Raw genomic sequence first — 25,932 nt, 5'->3', positions numbered from 1 at the left:
TGTCCCAGTATCTGCTCCCATCTCTTTTAGTGCCACCCCAGTCCCTCCCAGTCCATTCCCAGTCCCTCCCAATGACACACCACTCACTCACACCACTCCTCTCCCATCTCTCCCAGTGCCCATCCCAGCGTGTCCATCTCGCTGGTGCCCTCCAGCTCCCAGCCCGGCCCCGGCCGCCTGCTCTGCTCCCTGATGGATTTCTCCCCTGCCCACATCCAGCTGAGCTGCTCCCAGGGCCAGCAGCAGCTCTCGGGCCACGTGCTGGCCACTGCCGTGCTCCCCAGCGGGGACTGGAGCCAGCAGCTCCTGGTGCTGCTGGAAACCGCCCCCGGCAATGCGGGCTCAGCTCCAGCTGCCAGGTGGAGCACGGCAGCCTGGAGCACCCCCTGAGCCGGCACTGGGGCACGGCCCGGCCCCCACAGCGCCGGGGGCAGCGGGGGAGGCACTGGGGGGGCCCAGAGGGGAATTGGGGTGTGCTGGGAGGAACTGGGAGGGAGTTTGAGATAGACTGGTTTAAACTGGGGAAGGGATTGATGTGCTTAGGATGGCTGGGAAGGGGTTTGAAGGATGTTGGGGAGGGTGGGATGGGGTTCTGGGGGTCCTGGTGGACACTGGGAGGGAGTTTGGGGGTGCTGGGTGTCACTGGGAGAGATCTGAGTGAGCCTGGAGGAGCTGGAAGGAGATTGAGGTTTGGAAAGCAGGGATTGAGATGAGGTTGGTTGTGCTGGGCAGAGACTGGGAGGAGTCTTGATGAGTCCTGGTGGGCCTGGGAAGGGACTGGGAGAGGGTTTGGGGGTCCAGGGGCAGTGGGGAGAAATTGGGAGGGGGCTGTGGGATCCTGAGAGGAACAGGAGGGGCTCTGCTGGGTCCTGGGGAGGCTGGGAAGAGCCTGGCAGTGATTTACCAAAATAGCGATATTGATCTGGTATCAACATCAATCTGTTAATGGACAAAAACCTCTCCAACAGTTTAAAGTTACACAGTGGATGTTTAATCACAGCACTGGGCGAGTGCAGGAGTCAACCCCTTAATACGCACTGCAAGTTGACAAAAGATTCCAGTGTCTATTCACAGGAGTCTTGAATATCCAAAATATAAATACATATTCATAATGCTAACACCTCCCATGCTCCACTTCAGACTAAAATTCATGGTAATGAGTTTAAAACGTCATTATGCCTGCGTGGTGGGCTCCCTAATTTGAGGAGGGGGTCGTTTTGGTGAGGAGGGGTCATCAGGAGATGAAGGAAAACCGCTCTTCCTCACTCTCACCTTTCTACCTTTACAGTGGTTGACATTACAAATGACATTTGGTACAACTCCAATTTCCTCCCTTGTGACTTGGAAATGGGTTTCCAGATGTAAGGTCTGTGATCTTCCTGAACCCGTTTATCAGTTTCTCTTTTCTCATTATAAGCACAGCTGACCAAACATACAATGACAAGTAACTTTTTACCTCAGTCTGAAATTCATTATCTCAAATCCTGCTTCTCACTTAATCATTATCTCTGACTAGTTCCAGCAAGGCCTATCTCTAGCTAAGATCTCCAATTTTTCTAAAATACCTAATTGTTTAAAATTAGTGACTCTGAAGGAGGTTTCAGAGGGTCCTGGGTGGGCTGGGGGACACTGGGAGGGAACTTTGAGGTACTTGGGGGTTCTGTGAGAGGTTTTGGGGGTCCTGACCTCTGCAGATGCCCCAGTGACGCCGTAAAATGCCACCTGCAGCAAGATGCTGATGGGGATCGGGGGCTCCATGTTGGGTTTAGTCTTCCTGGCACTGGGGCTTGGCTTCTACCTGAGCAAGAATGTGAGACGGTGTCCCTAGGTTTGGATATCCCCTCTCCTAGAGCATGTGTCTTCCTTCAGGACCCCCAAGCCCAGTGTCACACACTTTTCTCTGCCCACAGAGCTCCTGAGGCAGCAACAAAAGTTTATCTAGGATTGAAGGTCAAAAAATCCACTCTCCTGAAGGAATTCCCATTGTTGGTCTGTGTCCTGATGGATTTTCATTCCCCTGCTTTCATCCAGGTGCCCACAGGGAGCCAGGAAGATGTGGAGCCTCCCAGCCAGGTGTCTTCCCAACACGCATCACCAGGACCACGGATCACCAGGGCTCTGCCCAACAGGGGTCACTGGGGATCATCCAACGCCCATCCTCCCATGGGGGATGGAGCTGGAGCAGCGCACGAAGCTCTTCCCGCACTCGGGGCACTCGCAGGGCTTCCCTTAGTGGTGCCTACGTTGGTGTTGGGTCAAGTGAGTGCTCTGTGAGAAGCTCTTCCCACACTGGGGACACTCGTAGGGCCTCTCCCCACTGTGGATGAGCTGGTGCCTGAGAAGGTTGGAGTTGTGCTGGAAGCCCTTCCCGCAGTCGGGGCAGCAGAAGGGCCTCTCCCCTGTGTGAATCCGCTCGTGTCTGAGAACATTGGAGCTGGTCTGAAACCTCTTCCCACACTTGGGACACTCGTAGGGCCTCTCCCCAGTGTGGATGCGCTGGTGTGCCCTCAGGTAGGAGCTCCACCCAAAGCTCTTCCCACATTCCAAGCAGGTGTACGGCCGTTCCCCTGTGTGAATCACCTGGTGTTTAATCAGGTAAAACGTGTTGGTGAAGCTCTTCCCACATTTCTCACACTCATAGCGCTTTTCCCCAGTGTGGATCCTCTGGTGATTCCTCAGGTCAGAGCTCTGGCTGAAGCTATTCCCACATTCCCCACACTCGTAGGGCTTTTCCCCAGTGTGGATCACCTGGTGCCGGAGCAGGAAGGACCTGTAGCTGAAGCCCTTCCCACATTCCAAACACTTGTGGGGCTTCTCTTCCAGCTCTGAGCCTAGACTGGACCTCTGGCCATGTTCCTGGAACTGGGAGGGTCTCTCCTCACAGCTCCCTGGACTGGGTTTGCAGCCCCTCCTTGTGTGCGATCCCCAGGGCTTTTCCTCCTCCTCCTCCATCTGAACACAGTTCGGGAATGTAAAATCCTGGTTGGGGGGAAAAAAAACAAAACAGGAGAGCGTCTTGGACTGGGGGTTCCTCCTTGCCCAAGTTAATCTCAGAAAGTCATTTGGCATCTTGTATCTGTAAGAACCTCCAGGACACCAAGACTCAGCCCAAATATCCTCCAAATATCAAAACAGATCAAAAACTAATCAAATAACAAGATTCAGCCAAAACCCCCTACAGAATAGAAAGGTTCAGCCCTCAAAAGAAACCAAAGCACCAACATTTAGGCAAAGGCCATGGCACAGTTCCTACAGCCCCTGAGGGATCAAGCCCAGGGCCCAAGGGGGCCCCAGCACCCAGGGGACACCCTCGGCCACAAGCACCTGGCACAGGCATTGCCCTCCTGGCCAGGGCACAGCCCACCCAAACAGCCCCTGGCAAGGAATCAGCCTTCCAGCTGCAGGGCACAAGGACACTGCAAGCACAGACAGCAGCAGCCTCAGCACCAGCAAGTCCAGCCCTTGATGGACACGCATTCTTAGGGGTGGCACAGCTCCCATTCCACCAGGGACCCACCACACTGCAGCCCTTGGGAACATCCAGGGTGCCTCTGGATCCAGAGGAGACCTTTCCTGATGGACACAGGGGCCTCTCCATCCAATCGGAATCTTACACCTAAAGGTGTTAGGGAATATTTTAATTATTTAGACACTAAGTGGGAAAGATGAGCTGGTCTGTTTTCTTCAGCCACTATTAACAGATGTGGGGGATGGGTATAAAATGCAGGAACTTTTATTGGCTCACAATTGTGATTGTAATTTACTGGGAAGGGATTTGATGGCTAAATTGGGAATGCAAATTAATGTTGCAAAAGGGGATACAGAGGCTGGTTCTGCTGTACCTCTGTGTCAAATGTCTGGCAGAGCCATGGCTGAAGTGAACCCACAAGTGTGGGCAGCCCCAGGGAAATTGCAAAATTAGATATGGAGCCTCTCCAAATTTCCCTGAAGCAACCAGGACAAGAGGTGTCCAAAAGCAATCCCCTGTTCCAAGGGAGGGAAGGAAGGGCTCACAGCCTGTCTGGGAGTCCTGCTCAAGGCACAGCTTGGGGAGCCAGGGATGGCTCCCTAGAATGCTCCTATCCTGCCAAACAAGAAATCCAATGGAATCCACAGAATGCTGCAGGACCCAAGAAGAAGAAATGAGATGATGAAACCGAGGCACCCCACACTCTCAGATCCTTACACCAGCCTGAACCTGGTGCCCTCCTCACACTGCTGCCATTCACAACTTGATGCAAAAGATGCTTTCTGGGGATCTGCCCACTTCCAGAGGATGCAAACACAATTCTGCCTTGGGCTGGCAACAAGAGGTAGAAGGGAAAATGCTCAAGACATGGACGGTCCTTCTGCAGGGATGCACGGAAGCACCGGCCTGATTGGGGCAAGCCTTGCAGGAAATATCAAAGGAATTGACCTCACCCCCAGGGACTGGCTTAATGCAGGATGTGGATGACTTGCTCCAGTCAGGAGGACAAGGAGAAGAGGTAGAGGAAGCCTCTGTGAAATGGCTTCATTTTCAGGCAAAAAAGCAGCTTTGAGTATCTGAAAAAAAAGAAAGGGCAAATGGTAGAGAAAATGGTTAAATATTCAAGACCTATTTTGATTGCAGGTTTGTCTTGTACTGACCCTGAGAGAGTCGAGGGAATCTCAGAAATAATGTTTCCCCGGACTAAAATGGAGCTGAAGCAATTCTTAGGATTAACAGGGAATTGCAGGAGCTGGATTGAGGATTCTCTTTTCCACCCAGAACATTGCGTGCATTTTTTACCCCCAGATAGTCTCAATGTTATGGGGTGGACATAAGAAAGAGAACAAAACTTAACAAAATAAGAAAAATAAAATGATTGATGCCCCAGCCATGGCTCTTCCAGACTCAGAAATCTGAACTGCAAGGGAATATTAAACAGGCCACCCCTGAGCCTGCACTGAAGGCAACGCAGCAGCAGCCAGGGCTCCCCAGCGGGGGAAGCCCCTGCGCCTGCCCACAGATCCTCTGCTCAAATCCTCGGCCTGGCCACCCTCCTTTGCCATCTCCAGCCACTGCGGGACAATCCTTGCTCTCACTCTTGCAGCTTCAGGCCTTTCTGTGCCTGCCCTCGCCACAGCTGCTGGGGAAGGCACCGGGACAATTCCACTCTGCCTCTCAATTCCACTCACACTCTGCCCTGCCTGGGATTAGCTGCTGGCAAAATAGACCAACTTGAAAATGGCTTCAAATTTTATTTTTCTAAATGGTCTTGGTTTGCCTTTGCCTTGGAGAAAGGAAATTTAAAGGTGTTTTTTAAAGGATGCTCCACCACTCAGCAGAGATGAAATTAACATCTCAACAGACTGGGAATAGCCCAAAAGATTCCCCCCAAGATAACGACCATCAACAAAACATCAACACCCAGCAGCAAACATCAATCAACATCTACCCAGACACTGCCCCAGGCACAGCTGGAGACACCTGGTCTGGAAAAGGCTGAGCAGGAAATCCAGGAGTGCCCACCTAATTCCCATCACAGGCACAGAAATCCGGATGCAACAGGAAACCAAATCCTAACAACTCCACACCTTCAAACCAATGAACATTAAACCAAGGGATTTCTATGGGGTCAGAATGTATAAATTTAGAAAAATCTAGTCAAACTCATGTGTCATGGAATGATTTTCTCTGCACACCCAGCCTAAGTGTGCATGAAATTATTCCTGTTGCACATTCTGTACAGAATCAAGTAATGATTTATTTCCCTAAAGACATTGATGAAGAATTTTTGATATTCACAGTTTCAGTGAAAGAATTACACCATTAGAAAAAAATTTCATAATAATTTTACTTCTATATTGTCGGTTCTGTTTGGGACCGTGGTGTGAGAATCAGTTTTTAGTCCTAGGAGAAGAAAAAGAAAATACTTGATTGCTTTGTAATTTTTCTTTTTATGTATGTGTGTGGCTCATAGTGTTGGCAAAATGGTATGGGTTATCTTCACATTTAAGCTGCATTTTGAAAAACTAGAAGAGCTTTAAAGATGACCCTTTAACTCGTAAACCTTTAATAGAATATTTTTTTGTCAAAAAAAGAAAAGGGCCAAAGAAGGCACCAATAGGGAATTGGGGAGAACACTTGAATCACCCCCAGCTGCCCAGAAAGAGAAGCTTTGTTCCAGGCAGCCAGGAAAGGAGCTTTAGAAATGCAAATTAACACTGATGGCCCAAAGCCTGCACAATGGCCCAGGGGCTTCCTGCCTGCAGGAGGAATTGGGCTGATTCCCTCTGCCCCTCAGCCCAAGCTCTGCCTGCTTGCACAGATGGAATTTGCACAGCTAAAGGCACAGCCCATTGTGAGGATATCTGACTCTGCAGCAGAAATTGGTTCAGCTGCAATGGAAAACAGAAAATGGAGAATGTTGTGAAAACTTCACTAAAACAAGTGGGGGGGAATCATCCCTGTCCCCACTCCAACATGTGCTGTCTCTGTCTATGTTATATAGGGTGTATCAGACTGTTATAAATTTGTATTGTGATATTGGCTTTCGCAGATGAATATTATATATTAAATACTTTTTAGCTATGCTAACAAGTCTTAAGTTTAAAAGAATTTCCTAGGTACAAGGCAAGGAAACTCCAGAGGGCAAGGACAGTGGGGCCCAAGTTGTTATCAGGAGAACAATAGAGCCCAAATTGTTATCAGCGGAAGATATGAAGACCAGCTGCCCTCAGGGGAAGGATGAGGGGCCCAGGCTGTTATCAACAAGTGACCATCTGCAGCAAAAAAGAAACCAAACTCCAAAATAATGCTGACCAGCAGAAAATAACATGATCCAAGAAGGTGGAACCAGGGAGGGGACATGCTTGAATATGCATTAACCTCTCACAGCAAAGAGGGGATAAAAAGGACACTCCTGAGATACCAGGTGTGTTCCCGGTAACCCACCAGGGCACCCGGCCGTTTTAACCCTTTGCTTTATTTCTTTTGTCTCCTAATTGTCTTTTGTTTATATTAAATTCTTTTTATAATTTATTAAGTGAATCTCGTTTTTAAGAAGACTACTGGGGTTTATTTGCTACCACAAGTTCAGAGAAATCAGTTGAGAATCCAAGTATGTGATGAATAATTAGGGAAAAGTTGACAATTGATGCAGCCCTGGCTGGAGGGAGCACCCAAAAAACGGGAAAAGATGACCTGCCATCAGAACAAATCCTGCAACACCAGACTCCAGGAACCTGAAAGAATTCATATCAGGTACCAGAGAAACCATTTCTCATTTCAATGGCATAATTAGATTACAGGATGTCATTGAAATAATAACCAACCACACAGCTCCAGTTCCTGACCTTCCTCCCAACCAATCCACTCAGATGAGGAACACAACATTTCACCATGGGATACCTTTGTTATAAATGCAACGGCAAATTAAAGATTAACAAAGATTAATTTATTATAAATTAATAAAGCAACAAACAGTGAGGAAAAAAACCACAATAAATGGACAGCGCAGCGCTGGGTGGACAGGGTCTATACGCAAGGTATAGGTGTTCCCAAATCCACATCTGAGGGTCCTCTGGCCTGGGTTTTTATAGGGATTTTATGTCCCCAGGCTAGAATTCCAACCAGTTTCCATTCACCAAATGTCCCTGATTGTCGGGTGAATGGATTTCCTGGCCTAGAACACTGAGTCAGTAAGTATCCGGGCAGAGTCTCCTCAAATGCAAAGTGAGTCTGTATGTATTTTAACATATTTCATCACAGCGGGATTGAGAGATCCGGGCTGGTGCCGATGGATATCTCAGAGGAGTAGTCTCTTCTTTGTCTTTCTTGATTGAGTTTCTGTAGTATGGGTTTGGCAGGTGTGGTGTTCGATTCTGGCAACGACCATCTTCCTGGGGCTCGTCCCTTTTGTCTTGCTTGATGGTCTCCGGCCGAAATCGGCCGGGCGTTGCCTTTCTCTGGAGGTAGACTTTTAGGCTGGTTCTTTTGTTCCTGTGATGGCCTGTGTCCTGTCTTTTCCTCCGAGTTGATGAGTCTGCTGAAACCTGTTATCTGGGGGGGTTCTTTTGCAATTCGTGGTTTTTGGAAAAGGAATTCTATCTCGACCGGGAGGAGAATTCCTTATTCCAAACTTACATTTAGTTATAATTATACATACTTTATTTAAACTTCTTATTCCGAATTTTTATTTACTCAATTCTTTATTACAGTCCCCCACCTAATAATTTGAACACATTAAAAATTCGTGTTTTCATACTTTTTCAGAGGAATATCAGGTTAAATAATGTCGTTTTCCTCTTGGTCTAATTCTTCTATATTTTCTGTGGACAACATATGTTTATTTTCAAATTCCCTCAATGCCTTAACCGCATTTCTATTCTCTTTTTCTTCCTCTAACTTCATGATTTTTGAAAGAAGGGTAGTGTTTCCCTGTGCCTTTTCTGGGTCTATTGGGAGAGAGGCAATCTGCATTCCTTGAACGACAGAATGTATCAGTCTGATCAGACAAGGAATCAGGCAGGGTAGGAAGATGACTCCGGCAATAGAACATCCTATAAAGAATACTAGCTTTTTCCACCATGCCCCTTGCCCAAAAATTTGATCCCACCAAGAGGCTTGGAGAATCGAATTCCACTTCTGGACGGGTACCTGGGCTACTTTCTTTATTTCAGCGGCTAGACCCTTTATAGTTTCTCCGAAGTCATCTATCTCCATGCAACACTCTGACTCGTTATATCTGCCACACACTCCTCCCTCCTCAGCTAGCAAATAGTCGAGAGCGAGTCTGTTTTGGTAGACAAAAGCTCTCATCTGAGAATGTTGTTTTGCTAGGAGTTCCAGGGCTTCTGAAGTGTGATTTGAAACAACTTCTACCACAGCCTGTAACCGAATGAGCCGATTAAGGAGGTAGATTGGGGTCCTGTATCCCCAGCTGCCATCATTTGCCCATGTTGCCGGTCCATAATATTGTATGATTCTTTCGGCGGGCCATTCCTCCCCCTTCCACTGGTGGTTACCTCCGGCTATTGGTAGTTCTCGTTTCAATTCCCTCTTTTGTCGGGCTAGGGTTTCAAAGAGGGGAGCACCTAAAGACCTGCTTTCATCTTTAGGTAGTGTAAAGAAGAAAGGCCGAATTATTCCGAGTGTGCATGACCCTTTCCAATTTCTGGGCAATTCACTGTATGCTTTTTTCCCGCATATCCAGTAAATCCCATCCGGTGCCTTCCAATCTCTGTTAAGTTTTGCCGGGTCCTCCCAATATTCCCTCAGGCCAAGAAAGGCATGGAAGGGATTTGCCCCGTCCTGTTTGTTCCAACATAGACCAATTAGATCTATCCATTCGCAATTATTTTCCCGAGATTGGCTCCAATAGCCCTCGGGTGATTCCGGCTGCCAAATTTTTGTTTTTTTATCTGAATTTACCGAGAGAGTTTTTACACACGGGGTGTAACCAACTAGCTCGGTGAATTCCCTTCCTTCCCGACTGACACAAAAAGTTCCAATGATCCTCTTGTCAATTACCCACCCCTCTGGTCGCCGGGTTGTTTTGGATAATTTTAATCCTGTCCACTTAAGTAATTGTTCTGGGGTTAATCCTTCTCCCTTCCATGGCCATCTTTCGGCTGATTTCAGGCCACCACATATCCAACAGTTAGTCAATCCCAATTCGGTAGCTATTTCCTGCATCAGATCTATGAATAGATTCTGATTAGGGCTAGGTAGCTTCCAATTATCGTATTGTTTTTCTAGTTGTTCGTATTGTTCACTGAGAGAGTTTAACCTCTCCTGTTCGAGTCTTTTTTTCTTATTTTCCATTTCCTGCCTTTTTAGTTCAAGAGTTAATTGTTTTATTTTATTTTCGGGGTCTGAACCATCCTCGTCTTTTGCGAAACAGATCACCTGATCAAACTGCAGACACACTCTATCATCGTCATTTTTCAGTAAATCTAAAACTATCGGTTCATTACTGAATGACACTTTTGTTTCATGTTTCAGGTTCTTCCCTTCCCAGTACAATTTCCCCCCCATGGCACAATATTTTAAGTTTGCTTTATTGTAACACAAGGGGTTGACTCTGTGGTACGCAATGAACGTTGACTGTTTCTTTCCTCCAATCCAGACAGTTTTATTACACTGCCCGCAGACCGAGATTGGGGAAACCCCTCCTATATCTCTCTTATTTCGTAGGTGGGTCGCTTGGACCTCTTTTTCCCCTGTGTTATGGGGTTGCCTTTTTCCAGTACCTATCCCCGGGGTGGAGCACCAAATTTTTCCTTCCAGCTTACACAGGTCCATTTGGGTACCGTTTGCCCAACATTCTCCTGCGTGCAACTCCGGAGGGCAGGCAATCCATGGCTCGGTTCGCGAGACAGTTGGGCACTGCTCACACTTCCCCAGGGAGGTCGTCCCCGGAGACGCCTCGGGGCCCGTTCTCTCGGTCCAGCACATGGCTAGGTTCAGGATCGTCAGGATTCCCCACAATCGCATCCCTCTGCCATTCCCTCCGCCCGTATAGGAACATACGGCGGGGATAACCATCTTCTCGGCAGCAAGGACTGTCTTCAGGGGCCCTTGATGTTCTGATGGCAAACCTCCTTTTAAAGGTTGCCCACCGAGATGCCTTGATCGTGCCGCTCCTGCACGGTACCTTTATGTTCCGGCGGCACTCTATTATTAGAGGTTCCGCCTTACAGTCCAAATGGCCTCGTAATCCTTTTTGAAAAAATCGGAACCACTCAGGAGAGTCGAGTTCCAAGATACCCACCCGGGTAGCAAGTGCTAGAAAAAGGTTGGTCTGTTCTAATTCCTCTTTGTAACACGCGGCACACAACCCTCTCGGTTTTTGCCCTCCCAAACAATGAGTCACCCACGTTTGTTTACAATATGCACACTTAAAATGTACAAAAGGAAAACAATAACATTCAAAATTGGTGCAACTTATCCTGTCTTCGTTGCTCATTTGTTGTTCCGCTGAAGCCTGATTTTCAAATCTCCCGGAGGGGTTACAATTTTCCACTCGGGGGAGTCGCGAACCGAAACTTTCTTCACTCGGGAAGAGTGTGTCCAGCCCTTTTCAGCTGTGCGAACCGCGGTGTCTGTAGTCAGGAGGACGAGGAATGGTCCTTCCCAGTGGGGACTGAGGGGTTGCTCTTTCCACACTTTGATCAGTACCTTGTCCCCTGGTTGAATTTGGTGGATCGGAAATCCCAACGTGCTGCTTTGAGGAATCAATCCTCTTCTCCTTAACTCCTGTAAGTTTTTATTTATAGAAATGAGATAAGGTTGGAGTTGAACATCCTCTGTTTGAGGATGTTCAACAGGCATACCATGCTTGTACGGCATTCCATACAACATTTCAAAGGGGGATAGTCCTGTTTCTGAGTTCGGCATGGTTCTTATATTCAACAATGCCAAGGGGAGACATTTGACCCAGGACATTTTTGTTTCAATTGTCAATTTGGATATTTGTGACTTCAATGTCTGATTCATTCTTTCCACTTGCCCCGAGCTCTGAGGGTGCCAAGGAGTATGATATTGCCATCTGATCCCTAACGCATCGGACAACTGTTTGATAATTTTCGAGGTGAAATGTGTACCCTGATCCGAATCAATATGGTCTACAATACCATACCTAGGAATTATTTCCTCCAGTAGAATTTTAGACACTGTTTGAGCCGTGGCCTTAGCTCTGGGAAAGGCCTCTACCCAATGTGTCAATTTATCTACTATAACCAATAAATATTTATTTCTGCCAATTTTCGGTAATTCCGTGAAATCCACTTGGATTCTTTCGAATGGTCGATATGAGATTGGCCGACCTCCCCAATTGGTTTGCCGAAAATTCGCTCTGTTTACCTTTTGGCATATCGCACATCCCTGTACCTCTTGTTTTGCAAGCTCGAAGATTCCCTTACACCCGAAGAATTTTAAAAATTGTTCAGCCAATGCCCTGGTTCCCCAATGGGTTTGTGCATGTAGTCTTTTGAGTATTCCTTTTGCTATTCCCTTCGGGACCAACTCCCTCCCGTCAGGTAACCACCATTTACCCTCTTTGAAATGTCCCCCTACCTTTTTGAAGTCTTCCTGCTCCTTTTCTGAAGGAAGCACTGAAACCTCTGGGGGTTCCCTTGGGACTAGCTCAGAAATACTTACGGTTAACAATGCCGCTCTTTTCGCCTCTTTATCCGCTAAATTGTTTCCCCTTGTATGGAATTGTCGTCCGGTCTGGTGTCCTTTTACATGAACCACAGATATCTCCAGTGGCTCCCTAACCGCTTCTAAAATTTGTTTAATTATTTCCTCATGTACCAATCCTTTTCCTTTAGTGTTGATCAGACCCCTTTCTTCCCAAATTTTCCCGAAGGTATGTACTATCCCAAATGCATATCTTGAATCGGTATAGATGGTTCCCCTTTTTCCCTTCAAGCCTTTGAGGGCTTTTAGGAGAGCAAAAAGTTCACAAGCCTGTGCTGACCAATTTGCTTTTAGGGGACCCGATTCTACAGTCTGTCCTGTTATACCATTTATGATGGCATAACCCGATTTACGTTTTCCCTCCATCATTCTCGAGGAACCATCGATAAACCATTTTTCTCCTCCTTCCAATTCCTGATCCTCCAGATCGGGTCTTACTTTAGTTTGTAATTCCACTGTTTCAATACAATTATGTAGTAGCTTTCCCGTTGGTTCCCCGTACAAAAATTGCGCAGGGTTTTGTGCAGAGGTTGTCCTTAATTCCAATCCTGGCGAACTGATTAACATGGCTTCATATTTCAGAAGCCTTGAATCGGTCAACCATTTCTCCGCTTTTTGTTGTAAGATATTTCTTACATCATGTGGAGTATAAACTATCAGGGGAGCTCCAAACGTTACCTTTTTGGCTTCCCCAACCAACAGTGCTACTGCCACAATTGCTTGCAGACACGTGGGCCAGCCCCGACTGACTGGATCTAGGATTTTGGACAAAAACCCTATAGGTTTCTTCTTTTCTGCCCATTCCTGGGTTAAAACTCCTTGTGCTGTTTGTCCACTTATGTCGACAAACAGTTGAAACTCTTTTCTGATGTCTGGTAATGTTAAAACTGGAGCAGTGACAAGGGCATTCTTTAGTTCTTGAAATTTAATTTCGTCTTGCCCTGTCCATTTTAATCGATCTGTATTTAGCCTTTCATACAGAAATTTCACCTTTTCACTGTATCCCTCAATCCACTGTCTGCAATATCCCATGAGCCCTAAAACTTGCCTAATTTGTCTCTTGGTTTGTGGGGCAGGAAGTTCAAGGATTCCCATCACCCTCTCGGGATCTAATTTCTTTTTCCCTTGTGATATCCAATGTCCAAGATATTTTACTTCGGGCTCAGTGAATTGCAGCTTGGATTTAGACACTTTCAACCCCTTTTGTCCCAGAAAATTCAGCAGGGAAATGGTACATTTCTTCACCTGCTCTTCCGTGATCCCGGCGATTAGCAAATCGTCTACATATTGTAACAGTTTTGTCCCTTCCTCTGGAGTGAATTGGGTGAGTAGCTGCTCTAAGGCTTGTCCGAACAAGTTCGGAGATTCAACGAATCCTTGTGGAAGGACCGTCCACCGCAATTGCTGATTTCGATTGGTATCTGGGTCCTCCCACTGGAAAGCGAAAAAATCCCTACTCCCTTCATCTAGAGGACATGTCCAGAAAGCATCTTTTAAATCAATTACACTATACCATACATCCTCTGGTGAGAGTCTGTTTAGTAAAGTGTAAGGATTTGCTACTACCGGAAACCTGGTTCGGGTTCTAGCATTTACAGCTCTCAAGTCCTGAACCAATCGGAAGTTCCCATCGGCTTTCTTTACTGCCAGGATGGGGGTGTTATGTGGGGACATGCAGGGCTCGAGCGTGCCTCCTTTAAGCAGCTCGTCAATTATTAATTTCAAACCCTTCCTCCCTTCGGCGGGGATGGGGTATTGTCGGATCCTTATCGGATTCTCTGGATTCTCAATTTCAATTTTGATGGGAGCAATATCTAATTTTCCCACTTCCCCCTTTGAGTGCCATACTCGGGGGTCAATTTCCTTTTCATCTTTTGAAGTTAAATGCAACACCTTCACTACTAATTCTGAATTTTTCACAATGATATTTATTCCTAAAGCTATAATCATATCTCTTCCCAATAGGTTGTAGTCGGCTTCTTCTACAAGCAACAGATTTCCTAAACATATCTTATTTTCTGACTCGATTTCCACCTCCTTGATTACCGAGACTTTGAATGGATCTCCTTTTGCGCCAATTACAATTACTTTTTCTTTACTCGTTTCACACCCTATAGGCAATTTCTGCAGGGTGCTTCTCTCAGCCCCGGTATCAACCAGGAAACTCATTTCCTGGCGGTGGGGACCTACCTTCAATTTTATCAAGGGCTCCTTTGCTGTTACTGTCCCCATTTGGAAGAGCCCCAGACCCCCCTAATCTTCTTTAAATATTTGTTCATCTTTTATTCGTTTCCTGCAATCCTTTTTTATGTGTCCTACTTTCTTACAGTAGAAGCACTCAGGAGGATCCTTTCGAGGAGGAGTTTCCTCCTTTTGGGATCCTTTTTGTTTTTTAGGTATCGGCTTTCCCTGTTTCTGTTCGTGTTTTTGAACTTCTTTTACTGCAGCCACTAATATTTTGGCTTGAAGTTTCTGTTTTTCGTCTTCTCTCCTCATATAAACCTTCTGAGCTTCCCTTAGAAGCTCTTGGAGACTCTTCTCCTGCCATCCATCAATTTTCTCCAGTTTCTTCCTAATGTCCTCCCATGATTTAGCCACAAACTGCGTTTTCAGCAGGACCTCCCCCACCGGAGAACTGGGATCAGTCCCGGAATAAATCTGCAGACTTCTCCGCAGCCTTTCTACCCATTCGGTAGGGGATTCCTCTTTTCCCTGACATTCCCCAAATACTTTGCTAATGTTCTGTCCTCTGGGGACCGCCTCTCTTATTCCTTGCACGATGATATTCCTCAAATCCATCATGCTTCTTCTCCCTTCTTCGGTCTGGGCGCTCCAACTTGGGCTCACGCTCGGCCACTTTTGGTCACCGGGTGTTCCCTGCGGGTGCCGCCTTTCCCAATCCCTGATGCCCGCCTGTTTAATCATCTCTCTCTCTTCCTGGCTTAACAGGGATCTCAGGATGGCCATGAGATCTTCGTAGGTGTAAATACTACTCCCTAGAAAATCGTCTAATCTTTCGGCCACTCCAAATGGGTCATCTAGCAGTCGCCCCATTTCTTTTTTGAATGCTCGTACATCCCCTGAGTTAAGGGGCACGTTTACAAATCCAATTACTCCGGGGGCGGTTGGCACTTCCCTGAGAGGGAACATTCGGTGCCCACTTTCTGTCTCTCCCCATTCTCCATTCCCTATTTTTGATTTCCACCGAGTCCTGCTTGCAGGAGGGGAACTGGAGTTTGCGGGAGGGTTTCCCCTCATTGCTGGCGGGATGTCTGCCGCAGCTAAGTGACTCAGAGGGTTCCCTTCGGATACTTTCGGTGGTCCCAGCTGTGGCGGCCGGACCGGGATTTGTGGAGGGGGTAAGCCCCATCCTTGCGTCAACACCGACTCCAAAGAGGGTGCGGTGGCTGGGTTTTCTGCAGGTGGGGGGGTAGTGAGGGTTTCTGGCACTACTCCCGGTGGTTGAGGGGAGCGTGCCTCTGCTAGTTGCCCCATGGAACCCTCGGGTGCTGATGGTACTACTTGGTCCATCACCGGAGGCTCTACTGGCCCGCGGTACGGAGGGGGTAAGTGATCCAGGGGTTCCCAGGTCTCTGTCTTATGTTCGTTTTTCTGTTTCACTGGAAACAGCCGCACTCTGGTATTTAACCAGAGTTTGGCATACTCTTTCTCCTCGCCGTCTGGCGAGACCTTTTTCTCTACGTGTGCGAGTAATTCCCTGCACGTCCATTTATCAAATGTTCCCAATACTGGCCAAGTGAGACATTTTCTCAATTCTTGTCCTCCCCAGATCTCGGCACAGTAGTAAATCATTTTTGCCTTTGATTTTTCTCGTCTCTCGGGACAAATTTCCCAATTTCTCAACATCCACCCTAAAGGACTCTCTGGTGGGATGTCTAGCATTTGCTTTGATTCTTCTGATGGACTTTTCTCGTTATCTAGTTTCTGCGTTTTACTTTTTCTCTGTCCCATTTTCTTACGATTCTTACCTGCTCTGCGTTGTGTTCGTCTTTTTCTTCGTCTGAAAGTCCTAGATCGCACCAATACTTACCTCTCGGTTAGCTGTACCGGGGTTTTCTCGATGTTCCGACTTTCTAAATCTTTTGGCTGAGAGAGTTTACCAGTTCCAGAGCTCGACTGGACGTCCCTTCCTCTCTCAGCCCCCTTTGATCGGTCCCCTGAGACTCCCTTTAGCCTCAGGCTTTACGAGTAAGGAAAGAGAGACACTTTCACACAGAATCGCTTCCTTCGCGGCCAGCCAATTCCCTCGCGGGAGGATGGAAACGCGGCCTTGAAGTCCACACTCGCTTCGTGACCAGGTCACGTCTCTCACAAACTCGCCCGATCACCCGCTCAACCTCACAGTACTTACAGCAATTTTCCTGCGAGGGCGTCTTCGTGCACGTATGACTTTTTATGAGCTACCAAGCCGCGGCTTTCCCGAAGGCTCCTCGCCTTCCCGAGCTCTCTGGATCCGTTCCTCTTTATTATGGTTTTTCCTCAGCCTAAATTTGGTTCGGCAATCGGAGCGAACTGCGGAGGGTCTCTGCTCCCCAGGCCGCTGAAATCAGCGGGGGTACCCCCCTGGACAGCGAGATTCTCCCACAGTTTCTTCCGATCCGAGTCACGGCACCAATCTGTTATAAATGCAACGGCAAATTAAAGATTAACAAAGATTAATTTATTATAAATTAATAAAGCAACAAACAGTGAGGAAAAAAACCACAATAAATGGACAGCGCAGCGCTGGGTGGACAGGGTCTATACGCAAGGTATAGGTGTTCCCAAATCCACGTCTGAGGGTCCTCTGGCCTGGGTTTTTATAGGGATTTTATGTCCCCAGGCTAGAATTCCAACCAGTTTCCATTCACCAAATGTCCCTGATTGTCGGGTGAATGGATTTCCTGGCCTAGAACATTGAGTCAGTAAGTATCCGGGCAGAGTCTCCTCAAATGCAAAGTGAGTCTGTATGTATTTTAACATATTTCATCACAGCGGGATTGAGAGATCCGGGCTGGTGCCGATGGATATCTCAGAGGAGTAGTCTCTTCTTTGTCTTTCTTGATTGAGTTTCTGTAGTATGGGTTTGGCAGGTGTGGTGTTCGATTCTGGCAACGACCATCTTCCTGGGGCTCGTCCCTTTTGTCTTGCTTGATGGTCTCCGGCCGAAATCGGCCGGGCGTTGCCTTTCTCTGGAGGTAGACTTTTAGGCTGGTTCTTTTGTTCCTGTGATGGCCTGTGTCCTGTCTTTTCCTCCGAGTTGATGAGTCTGTTGAAACCTGTTATCTGGGGGGGTTCTTTTGCAATTCGTGGTTTTTGGAAAAGGAATTCTATCTCGACCGGGAGGAGAATTCCTTATTCCAAACTTACATTTAGTTATAATTATACATACTTTATTTAAACTTCTTATTCCGAATTTTTATTTACTCAATTCTTTATTACACCTTTTAGATTACCTTTTAGCAGAAAAAGGAGAGGTTTGGGAAAAGTTACGTAAATCAAACTGCTCTTGGCAAACAGATGGCAGTGGAAAATAGTAAAACAGATAAAAAACGTAATACCAAAGCAGCTCATGTACTTGTCCAAACGTGGAAAGGATGGGAATGGGACACAGTTTTGTGCTTCCCTCACAGACCATGGGTTTAACAAATGCTGTTTCTCCTCTCATGTGCTACAGCAACTCTCATCTTTTTACCATGCACCACACCTTGCTGAGTGCAGCTCATTCAGCAGCTGAGCAAGGGGATGCAGGTGGCAGCCAGGCCTCCTGAGCCACAAACGGCTACAAAAGGACAGAGAATGAGGGCACTGACAGCAACCCCAAAACCAAAGAACAACCAGGAAGTAAAAACACAGGCAATGAGTGAATCTGCTTGGAGATGGGGCCAGGGACTTATACAGAAGGTAGCAGAATTTGTGGAAAGTAAATGACTCAAACTGCTGTTGACAAATAGATGAGAACAGATACCAAAGGAAACAAGAAAGCAGCTCATGAACCAGACCAAATGAGGAAAGGATGGGAATGGGAAACGTTTTTGTGCTTCCCCGGCAGACCATGGGTTAAACAAATGCCAGACAGAGCTCTCCCCCTTCAAACCCACACCCCAAATATCCTGTAACTCAGGGATTCCTCCCAGAAAAAAATCTGCTAGGATCACCCCAAATTGAGTGAAAGGGGGGATGGGACCTGTAATAAAGAATTAGATGAATAAAAATTCGAAAGAAAAAGTTTAAATAAAGTATATGTAATTGTAAATGATGAAAATATGGAATGAGAAATCCTCCTCCAAGTCGAGGCAGGATTTCTCTTCCAAAGCAACAGATTACAGCCAAGTACCCAGATAACAATCGCAAGCAGGCACATCAGCCCCGAAAGAATGAGCAGGACACAGGCCATCGAACAAACAAAAGAACGGGCCCGGACGAGATATCGGAGCCTGAGCACCTCCACCCTGACCACCTGTGCTGGAGAAATGGAGAAACTAGACAAAGGAAGAGGAGCCAGCCGAGATAGCTATCGGCTCCAGGATGGGTGCCACCACTCCACCCTAATGGCCCGGACCAAAATGATATCAAAAAGACATCCTGGACCTCTTTACATATGAGGAGCCTCTGCCCAACGTCTATTGACCCTATTCTCCGGTGCCAGGAACTCTATTCTTCGAACAATCAAGAACCTCTTAACAAAGGGTGCCTGCTTGGAATTTGGCCTCAGGACACAAACTGCCTATAAAAACCCAGGCCAAAGGACTCTCAGGCGTGGATTTGGGAGCACCTATACCTTGCGTATAGACCCTGTCCACCCAGCGCTGCACTGCTTATTTTATTGTGGTTTTTTCTCTTTGTTCGAATTTATTATTGTTTGATAATAAATTTTCTCTTTTATATAACCCGAAATTGCCTTTACATTTATAACAGACCCCCAGACTGAGCAGGAGGGGCCTGGAACCCCCAAATCCAAGCACGGGGGAGGGGGTTGGAAATTGGAGGGATGATTGGGAAGGGGCAAGAGTGGGAAAAAGAGAGGGCTGGGACCCACAAAGTGTGGGGGAGGGTGCTGGGAAACCCACATTGCATTTGGGGGGAATGGATGGGGATCGGGGAAAGGATGAGAAAGGGGAGAGGGGAGAGGGAAAGGTGGGGCTGGGATGAAAGAAACGTGGTTCCCTGTCCCGCAGCACTCGATCCCTGGAGCGATTCCCTGCGGCTTGTGGGGAGGAAGATCTGCACTGGGGGGTCCCCAAGCCCCCTGCCCATCCCAGCGTGTCCATCTCGCTGGTGCCCTCCAGCTCCCAGCCCGGCCCCGGCTGCCTGCTCTGCTCCCTGATGGATTTCTCCCCTGCCCACATCCAGCTGAGCTGCTCCCAGGGCCAGCAGCAGCTCTCGGGCCACGTGCTGGCCACTGCCGTGCTCCCCAGCGGGGACTGGAGCCAGCAGCTCCTGGTGCTGCTGGAAACCGCCCCCGGCAATGCGGGCTCAGCTCCAGCTGCCAGGTGGAGCACGGCAGCCTGGAGCACCCCCTGAGCCGGCACTGGGGCACGGCCCGGCCCCCACAGCGCCGGGGGCAGGGGCTGGCAGGACACGGAGGGGATTTGGGGCTCCTGGCCTTAACTGGCAGCCCCTCCTTGAGAACCCCTCTCCCCCTGGCCCAGCTCCCCTCATCCCCCTCTCCCAGCCCTTTCCCACCGGCTCCCGGCCCCGCTCCGCTCACCCCAGAGCTCCTCGCCAGCAGCCGAGAGATGGAGGAGGAGGAGGGGAAGGAGGGGAAAGCGGAGGAGCGGGAGGAAGAGGAGGGGTAGAGGAGGAGCAGAAACTGCAAGAGGAGCAGCAGAGGAGGCCCCATGAAACAAAGAAATTAAGAATTAAGAAGAAATGTTTAAAAGGGCTGTCTGACAAAAACCAGACCCTGACACTCTAATCCACAAGAACAGGAAAAAGAGTCAGACTGCAAGATAAGATAAGGAGCTGGAATACACAAACAAGATGCAAAGACAAAGGCACCACAGGATAAAGGAGATTCCTGGACCCTAAGCCGGAGGAAATGGATTTGAAGTCCCCCTCCCCCAAAAAAAGCGGCCAAAGGCCTGAAAGGAGTACAGGGCTAATTTTAATATGAAGTGAAGACAGGCGGGGTTAGGAAATTAATATGTATTAGCCGTATCGTGTAAACCTGCTCTGTAAAGGATAAAAAGGGAAAACCCAATCAAAAAGGTGTGCATGCATTTTGGAGGAGATATCCCCCATGCACCTCAGTGCTGAATAAATTCATACCTGCTCTTATAACTACTCTGTGAGTTATAGAGTTCCTTTTATTCCGCAAATCACCCAGGTGCGTCCATCGCTCTCTGGATCTGCAGCCCCTTCGCGCCGGGAACCTCGCCCCGAAGGTCTTGGGCCGTCCTGGCAGGATTTGTTTGCAGGGGAAGGGATATTTGGAGCTCACTCGAAGTATCTTTGGGGACCCCTGTTCCTTTTTCTGGGCACGGGCAGGGCAGAGCGATGTCTGGATCTTGCAGGACTCCAAAGCTGAGCTGAGATGCCCGGTACCGGCAGGGGGAGGGGAGCAGCGAAAAGGGGGGAGCCCCGGGAGTGCCGGAGCCTGAAATGGGGGCCTGGAGAGGGGGGACCCCGAGAGCCGGGAGTGAGGGGAGCCTGGAGAAGGGGCAGCCCGGAGAAGGGATGAGCCTGCAGAGGGGGAAGCACTGGGACACCAAAGTGGGGACCCCAGGAAAGGGAAACCTCAGGGAGGGATTTTTTCCTCTCAGTCCTGATGCTTTGGAGATTTTCATGGACACAAGACACCTGAAGACTTCTAGAGATGGACTTGGGCAGGAGGAACCCTGAATCCTAGGTGGTCACCCCTTGTTTTTCCCCCCAAACCACACTTCTCATGCCCAAGCATTAGACAAATGGAGGAGAAGAAGGCAGAGAGGAAGATGCTCTGGGACCCCCAGGCAACAACAGTCAGTACAATAGTGGAGGCAAAAGCATTATCACCAAATCCATCTGCCCAGAGGGCAGAACTGGTTGCCTTAACCAAAACACTAGAATTAAGTGAAGGGAAAAGGGTAAACATATGGACTGGCTCAAAGTATGCTTTTGGAGTACTGCATGTACACAGAGCACTGGGGAAAGAAAGAGGACTGCTGTCTCCTCAAGGCACACACATTAAACATCAAGATGCAGTCCTGCAATCAATAAAAGCAGTACAAAAGCCTGACCAAGTAGCAATCATGCACTGCAAAGCTCAACAATCAGGAAACTCCAAAATTCATGAGGGAAATCGGAAAGCAGACTGGACAGCCCGACAAGCTGCTCGAGAAGTGCAAACTGCAATGGCATTGATACCTTTAAAAACTAATGTATCTCAATTCAATTTACCTCCAGAACCAAAATATTCAAAAGAAGATGAGAAATTGGGATGTTCACTGAATGCACAGAAGAATTCAGAAGGGTGGTAGGTGACTACACAGGGACAAGTAGTGGTACCCCCCTTGATAATGAGAGAAGTTCTACAAATTAAACATAACAAATGTCATTGGGGTGCAGAGGCACTGGCGAAATTGTTAAAACAAAATTTAATTTTAGTACGGATGTTAACAATGGCAAAATCAGTAATGTCAAAATGTGAAATTTGCTTAAAGAACAATCCAGTGGCTAGATGACAGGCACAATTAGGGAAAATTCAGGTAGGAGTAGGACCAGGAGATTATCAGCAAGTAGATTTTGTAGAATTAGCAAGAACTTGAGGATACAAATATCTATTGGTAGGGCTTGACACATTTTCAGGATGGCCAGAAGCTCTTCCCTGCCACACAAATCAAGCAAAGGAGACAGTCAAGTGCTTACTGCAAGAAATCATTCCAAGATTTGGGGTGCCTCTAGGAATATCATCAGATAGGGGCCCACATTTCACAGCCACAGTAGTGAGGGAGATGAGTAGGTTACTGGGAATAGCTTGGCATCTCCATACACCATGGAGACCCCAATCCAGTGGACAGGTAGAGAGGATGAATCAGATATTGAAGAGGCAAATCAGCAAAAGATGCCAAGAGGCTAAATTGCAGTAGCCACAAGCTTTACCAATAGCACTGCTGAGGATTCAGATAAAGCCTAGAAGCGGGATGTCAGTCAGTCCTTATGAGATATTGGATGGGAAACCATATGAATGCCCTGAACCTAATCCAAATGTACATGTTACAGGGAAGCAAGAGGTGTAGAATTATGTTCTGTCTCTTGGAAAAGCTCGAGCTCGGCTTCGGAGCACCCTTGTGTGGAACAGGCCGCTGACTCTTGAGAATCCAGTTCATGACATCCCCCGGGAGATGAAGTGTACGGTAAAAGCTGGAAGGAAGAACCATTAAAAGAAAGGTGGAATGGACCCTATCAGGTACTGTTAACTACCTTGACAGCAGTCAAAGGAGCTGGACTGGATCCCTGCATACATTACACCAGGGTGAAGAAGGTTTCCCCTGCACTGTGGACTGCACAAACTGTAGGGCCAACAAAGCTGCAGATAAAGCGGGTTTGATTGTTTCAAATGTCTAGGTTGCTAGTGACTGTAATGGTGATTATTTCATGGCCTTTAGGGCCATCAGTTGGAATCAATGTTACCTTGGGATGTGAAATGCAAAAGGATCAGCTGACAACTCTTCATTTTAGAATGAAGAGGGATGTGGGGGTGCAGCCAGAAACACAAGTGATAAAAGTCTCTAATACTATTCAGGCAAAAAATGGGATGATTGGATTAATTCAAGATTTGGCCAACATGCAAAACACCAGCAAAATAACTGCCTGTCTGCCAATACCAAAGGCAGCAGGAGACCAAATAAATTGGGGAATTATAACATCAAAATTAGCTGAAATACAAAAGAATAAAAATGAAAATGTGAGCTGTGTATTGCAAATAGATTACGAGTACCCAAATAAGACAGTGTTTGAAAATGCTGTGAAGCCAAAGTATTCATCTACATGGGATTGTCATGAAAATGGAGGAAAGTATGAACCAAAATTAGGCTGGTATGGGGGATTAGGGAATTATGGATGGTGTTCTGAAAAGATAGCAAAGGTCATTAAAGAAAAGATTCCAGTATCGAAGTGGAAGTGTGAAGGACAGGAAGGAAAAGATCGGGCTGAAGCTTGGGACAGTGCATGGTCAATGAGTGGGCTTCAGAAATTCCAATCTATGGCAGATAGCCCTTGGTGCATTAAGTGGGAAGGCTCTGAAAATGAAACAGATCCAGGCGTATGGAACACTGCAACCAGTAGGAGAATGGAGGCAGACAAAGTGAATTGGTGGGAATGGAACAAAACTTATGACTGTACTTCTGATGATGAAGAAATAAAACAAATGCCACCACTTGTGGTAGCTGTGCAAATTGGATGTGCCTGCAGAGGAATCACACATAAACAAGGTGAAATAAATGACAAGATAGGACAAGTGATCCAAAAGGTAATATGTAGCACAAGTACAATTCAGAGTCCAGGCCAATTTGGATGGGCAGCAAGCGATGGCACCTGGACAACACATTTGCCAGTAGGTGAAAAAGTAAAAGAGATTACTTTAGGCCTCCCCACCTTATGCCCAATTTGGAAAAGGTCCCCATTCAAGGGAGAGCTTGAACTTCTGCAAATAAGGACAAGACGAGAAGTTCAGGAAAACAAAGCTGAAGATGAAGAAATATGGCAGGAACCCCAGGCAGTAGTATAAAATTTAAGTGGGTTCTGGAATCCTTGTTTGGTCCAATAGCAAATTATAACAAATAGAAAGATGTTGTACAAACTTACAGGCCAGGTAGAAAGATTGGCAAGAGTTACCAAAGAGGGATTTAGAGAGCTAAATGTACAATTACAAGCCACAACTAAAATGACCCTGCAAAACAGATTGGCTTTAGATCTGTTATTGTTGAAAGAACACGGAGTGTGCGGGTACCTAAAAGGACAAATTGATCACTGCTGCATCCACATCCCAAATGGAACTGCAGATGTAGAACACAACATTAATCCATTAAAACAAATAGAACAGGAAGCACAGAAAGAGAGGGAAGATCTGACCACAAGTTGGGTAGATAAAAGTTTTGAAGGGTTAGGATGGAATGTGAGCTCATAAATCAAATCTATTCTTGAGAGTCTGATAATCCTACTGATTGTGTTCTTAGCAATCTGCTTAATCTATGCAGTTTTGAAAGGAGAGATAAAGAAAAGAGGAACCTGGAACCAGAAGATAATAAAGGCGCTGACACGGGACAGGGATCCACATCCACATTTGTCATCTCCAAGTCCTCCAGAGTGTAACAACGCTTACGACAACTGTGGATTCGAAGATGAACATCAAGTATAAATACAGAAAAAGGACTGTATATAGTGAAAGCATTACACTTATTATAGTAAAGTGAAATGTTTTCAAAGGACGGAAATATGTTACTATGGGGTTAAATGTTTCTGAAAATGTTTCTAAAAATCATGTAGAGGTAGGCCACAAGAATGCTTGGTATTGGGGATGATCTAGCAAGCGGAAATGTTTACGGTAACAGGAACTGGTACTTGGGGTCTCCAAGATACCCACCCAGAGATAAGATTCGGACATGTTCATGCAAGGATGAGCTAACTCTCATGACGCAATATAGATAAAAGTTAATGAAGCAATATTAATGAAGCAATATTGATAAGGTTGTTATAGTGATTACTGCTACAGCTGAAATTGTATAAACATGTGCACTTTGGACAAAGACGATGGAGGTAGATTTGGGTTGCTGATACCCCCAGTTCCTGCATGCTACAATAAAGCACCTGCATACAATCAGTCTGTGATTATGTGTGTTCCTGAACGCTAACAAAGACAGATCAAAAACTTCCAAAACACAAAAAATCTAGTATCCCTCCAAAATAGAAAGATTCTGCCCCCACAAAAAAAAAAACAACACCAACATTTAGCCCAATAAAGCTCAAAAACACCAAGATTCAGCCCCGGGAAAATCGTGCATCTCCCTGCCCGGGCACTCGCTGCATGGGGGGTGAGGGGGGCAGTGAGGCCGGGCCGGAGCAGGGGGTGCCTGAGAGAGGCCCCGAGCCCGGCAGAAGCCCCTGCACAGCCATGCAAGTGGCTCCTGGCCGGACTCGGGGATCCCCCTGGCCATCCCCGCGGGAGCAGCCTGGTCCTGAGGGACTCTGGCCCCTGCGAGGAACCCCAGGCTGCAGCAGGACAAGGATTCCTGGCCCTCAGGGGGAGGCAGTGACATGACCTGACTGTGACCCCCATCCCTGTGCCTCTGGGCGGGGAGGGGGACGGAGAGGGGCACAAAGTTAAGCCCGGGAAGGAGGGACAGCTGGGGGGAAAGATGGATTTCCGTAGGAATTACTTCTAATTTTCTTTCTCTGAAAAGTTGGATAATAAATTCAATTTAATTTCCCCAAGTCAGGTGTGCTGTGCCCGTGACCAAGGATTGAACTGTCCCCACCCTCATCCAGACCCCCGAGCCTTTCCTTGTGTGTACTGCTCCCCGCCCGGGCCAGGAAGGAGAGTCACAGAGTTTTGGCCTCGCTCCGGCATCCCCTGCTCCATCCCGGACTCACCCCCAGCTCGCAGCGCCCTCAGCTCCCGGGCACCCCGAGCTCCCGGCGCTTCAGCGCAGCGGCGCTTCCTTGGCCTCCTGCCCGGGCCGGGCCCAGCGCCGGGGCCGCTCCTCAGCCCAGGGGGCCGAGAAATGGCGGAGCGCAGTCCAAGGCAGGCGAGGCCGTGCCGTGTGCAGAGCCCGCCGCTGGCT

General features: G+C 47.6%; 1 protein-coding gene across 2 annotated transcripts; it reads right to left on the bottom strand.

The window, feature by feature from the left end:
- Positions 1-968: 968 nt before the first annotated feature.
- On the bottom strand, positions 969-25,932 carry LOC111943714 (uncharacterized). 2 transcript variants are annotated; one of them, XM_086873651.1, is made up of 3 exons: positions 25,742-25,932; positions 4,423-4,545; positions 969-2,979 (listed from the first exon to the last, which is right to left on the bottom strand). In XM_086873651.1, exon 3 carries the CDS (start codon positions 2,950-2,952, stop codon positions 2,230-2,232), a length of 723 nt encoding a protein of 240 aa, XP_086729777.1. In that variant the 5' UTR covers positions 2,953-2,979; positions 4,423-4,545; positions 25,742-25,932; the 3' UTR covers positions 969-2,229. The 2 variants fall into 2 exon arrangements, with proteins under 2 accessions (XP_086729777.1, XP_086729778.1); XM_086873652.1 differs by lacking the exon at positions 4,423-4,545 and having other exon boundaries at positions 25,742-25,925.

Source organism: Cyanistes caeruleus, unplaced genomic scaffold (assembly GCF_971803275.1).
Source record: "Cyanistes caeruleus unplaced genomic scaffold, bCyaCae1.hap1.1 HAP1_SCAFFOLD_102, whole genome shotgun sequence".
NCBI lineage: Eukaryota > Metazoa > Chordata > Aves > Passeriformes > Paridae > Cyanistes > Cyanistes caeruleus.
This window is presented reverse-complemented; position numbering and strand designations above follow the sequence as displayed.